The sequence below is a fragment of the Cynoglossus semilaevis genome, chromosome 8 (genome assembly GCF_000523025.1).
Source record: "Cynoglossus semilaevis isolate Cse_v1.0 chromosome 8, Cse_v1.0, whole genome shotgun sequence".
NCBI lineage: Eukaryota > Metazoa > Chordata > Actinopteri > Pleuronectiformes > Cynoglossidae > Cynoglossus > Cynoglossus semilaevis.
The window spans coordinates 29,597,503-29,600,242 of NC_024314.1; the positions used below are offsets into that span (position 1 = coordinate 29,597,503).

General features: G+C 50.6%; 1 protein-coding gene across 1 annotated transcript in view; it reads left to right on the top strand.

Annotated features, from left to right (window-relative positions):
* Positions 1-1,467: 1,467 nt before the first annotated feature.
* Positions 1,468-2,740, top strand: part of pik3cg (phosphatidylinositol-4,5-bisphosphate 3-kinase, catalytic subunit gamma) — a 9,261-nt gene continuing 7,988 nt past the window's right edge. Inside the window, exons 1-5 of the mRNA XM_025058159.1 lie at positions 1,468-1,702; positions 1,788-1,959; positions 2,030-2,292; positions 2,368-2,454; positions 2,541-2,641. Coding sequence (XP_024913927.1) covers positions 1,490-1,702; positions 1,788-1,959; positions 2,030-2,292; positions 2,368-2,454; positions 2,541-2,641 — 836 coding nt within the window. The 5' untranslated portion in view covers positions 1,468-1,489. The remainder of the gene's footprint in view (positions 1,703-1,787; positions 1,960-2,029; positions 2,293-2,367; positions 2,455-2,540; positions 2,642-2,740) is intronic.

Here is a 2,740-nt window from a genome sequence, read left to right on the forward strand (position 1 = left end):
AAGAATGTAGATGACTGTGGGAGAGGCAGACGACAGAGGAGCTGAAAAAGAGACTCTTATTGATCATTCTTTGGATCAATACATCGATGAACTTGATTATTATTTTATGAACCAACACTTAAATAAATAAATACATAACAAACACGGACGGTCGCCGCAGCCTCGATGTTCTGTGACATTACGACTTTTCTGTCATCGATTCAACAGTTTCTTATATTCATGACGTAGTCGAAATATATTTATTTTTAAGACTTTGTTGGTCCAAGTTTGTACAGCCCTTCAAAATAAAAGCTCCCGTTTCCTCAGTAGTGCAGTGGTTTCTTACTCCGGGCCGGAAGTCGTGTCGTTGTTGTATTCTGTGAAAGTCAGCAGGTCAACTTGACAAAGTGAGTTAAAGTAAGGCGGCACTTCCTCAGGTCTTTCTCAGATTGACTCAGACTAACTCCTTCGTCTTCTGCCCACTAGCGGCTTCATTTTTTTAGCCTTTTGTCTGTTTGTAGCCTAAATGCAGAAACCCACGTCGACATCTCCGGTTTTCGCAGCCTCCTGTCTCCGCGTCCATCGGTAAGTCGTACGTTTAATTTATCTTCATCCTCATAAATGTATTGTTTGGTTCGAGCGACGCCGCTGGTTCATTAACGGCAGCCGAACCGTTACTTTCACCGGTCAAAGATCTGTCTTTACATCTGGCGTTAAACGTCTGTGGTTTATCAAAATGATGAAGCTTTTTAACGACAACACTTTTTACTAGTTGACAACATTTCCTCACACTGTGTCACACACTGTGTGTGTTCTGTGTCACACACAGTGTGTGACACAGTGTGTGTTACAGTGTGTGTGACAGTGTGTATCTTTGTTCGGCTGTTGTTTCGGGCTTCGCTTCCTGTTTTTCTAAACTTCCTCCGAAGAGAACGAGGCTGAAACCAAACTGAACGCGACATTAAAACTAAGTTCACATAAGATGAATGTTTGTTTGTTTTTAACGATCTTCTCTGTAACTGAAACTCAACGTAGTTTTAAAAAATACGTCGTTGTTTCTGAAATATTCACAGAATGTTAGAACAGGAGAAGTGCGTGGTTTGGTCTGAACCCGTCGTTCCTGTGTATTGATCCGGTTTGACTTTTCTGTGTAACATCCTTCACTTCTTGAACCTGTTGACAGACTTGATCTCACGACATCAGGTCGAGTCCCCAAAACTGAAGTAGCATTTGAAAGGAAGTGGGTGTTAGTGGAGAAAAATGAAGAAAAGTTCAACCAAGACATGACAAATGTTAAACACTGACTTGACCTCAGCCTTGACCTTTGACTCGACCTCTGACTGACGTGGACCACGTCCAGTTAAAGCCCCCCCCCGACCCCCCAATAATCTGACAAAGTCCAAATCAGTACTAGTACTCACTACTGCTTCCAGTGTGGTGTACTTTCTTACCAAGTGTGTACCAGTGAGTACCAGTAAACAGTGGTAGCTGTTTGTGTTCCGTCCCAGCCATGGATGAGCGGCAGGTCCAGGTGAGCGACACAGAGCAGAGAGTCCAACGAGAGGAGACCTGGAGGAGGAGGAGGAAGAAGGCCATCTCGTCTGCCTCCAGCGCCTCCATGGAGCACGTCACCGTGGAGTTCGTTTTACCCACGGTGGCGCGGAGCGGGGGCGGCCCGGACCGCCTGCTGCTGGACGTGGCCGGAAACTGGACCGTGGACCAGGTGAGGCGGTCTGCCGATGTCCAGCCGGCGGCCCTGGTTGGCTGTGAGACATGTTGACCACGTGGGCTGCTCTGTCGTGTCCCAGGTCAAAGCCCAGCTGTGGCTGAAGGCGGTGACGTCAAACCTGTGTCCAGACTTCTACCAGCGCTTCACCCCTGACCACTGCATCCTGCTGTACCAGAAGAAGGGCACCATGTGTGAGATCTACGACAAGCACCAGGTGTTCCAGACGCTGGACTGCATTCGTTACTGGAGAGGTAACTGACAGTCAAACGTCCCCCCCCCCCCCCACCGGGGGTAAAAATCTAAATGTTCTGTTTTCTGAAGCTCTGAAGAAAGACAGGGGGCAGATCCAGCTGGTGCCCCGCCCCCAGCCGTCGGAGGAGTCCGTACGGTACCAGAGCTACCTGAACTACCTGATCGGCTACGACGTGACCGACGTCAGCGACGTTCACGACGACGAGCTGGAGTTCACACGCCGCAAGCTGCTGACGCCGCGGCGCATTGAGCTGTCCAACCGTGACCCCCAGCTGTACTCTCTGGACCCCTGGGTGACCCGCAAGCCTCTGCCTGAGCATCTGCTCAGCAAAGTAGGTGGGACTTAGACGTTGGGTCATAAATAATGTGTGGTTTGACTGACGGTTGTCACTTCCTGTTCTCCTCAGGTCAGCAACGGTCACATCCTGGTGGTGATCCACATCTCCACGGCCAGTCAGACCATCAAGGTGTCCATCGACGACACCCCGGCCCAGGTGCTGAGCCTCGCCGCCGCCTGAGCCTCACCGCCCCGTGGTTCCGTCCTGTCCTCCTGCTCATCCTCTCCTCCTCTCTGCTCCAGGTGCTGCTCAGCTTCTTCTCCAAAGTGGCCAACAAGAGAAGTTTGTTTGGTCTCCCAGAGGACGTGTGTGAGGCCGACTACGTGCTGCGTGTCTGTGGACGGTAAACACATCCACCAACACCTGCTGCAACCACACACTCGATTCAAACAGGACACTAACTGACCCCCCCTTGCACCTCTGTCCACTCCTCTCACCCTTC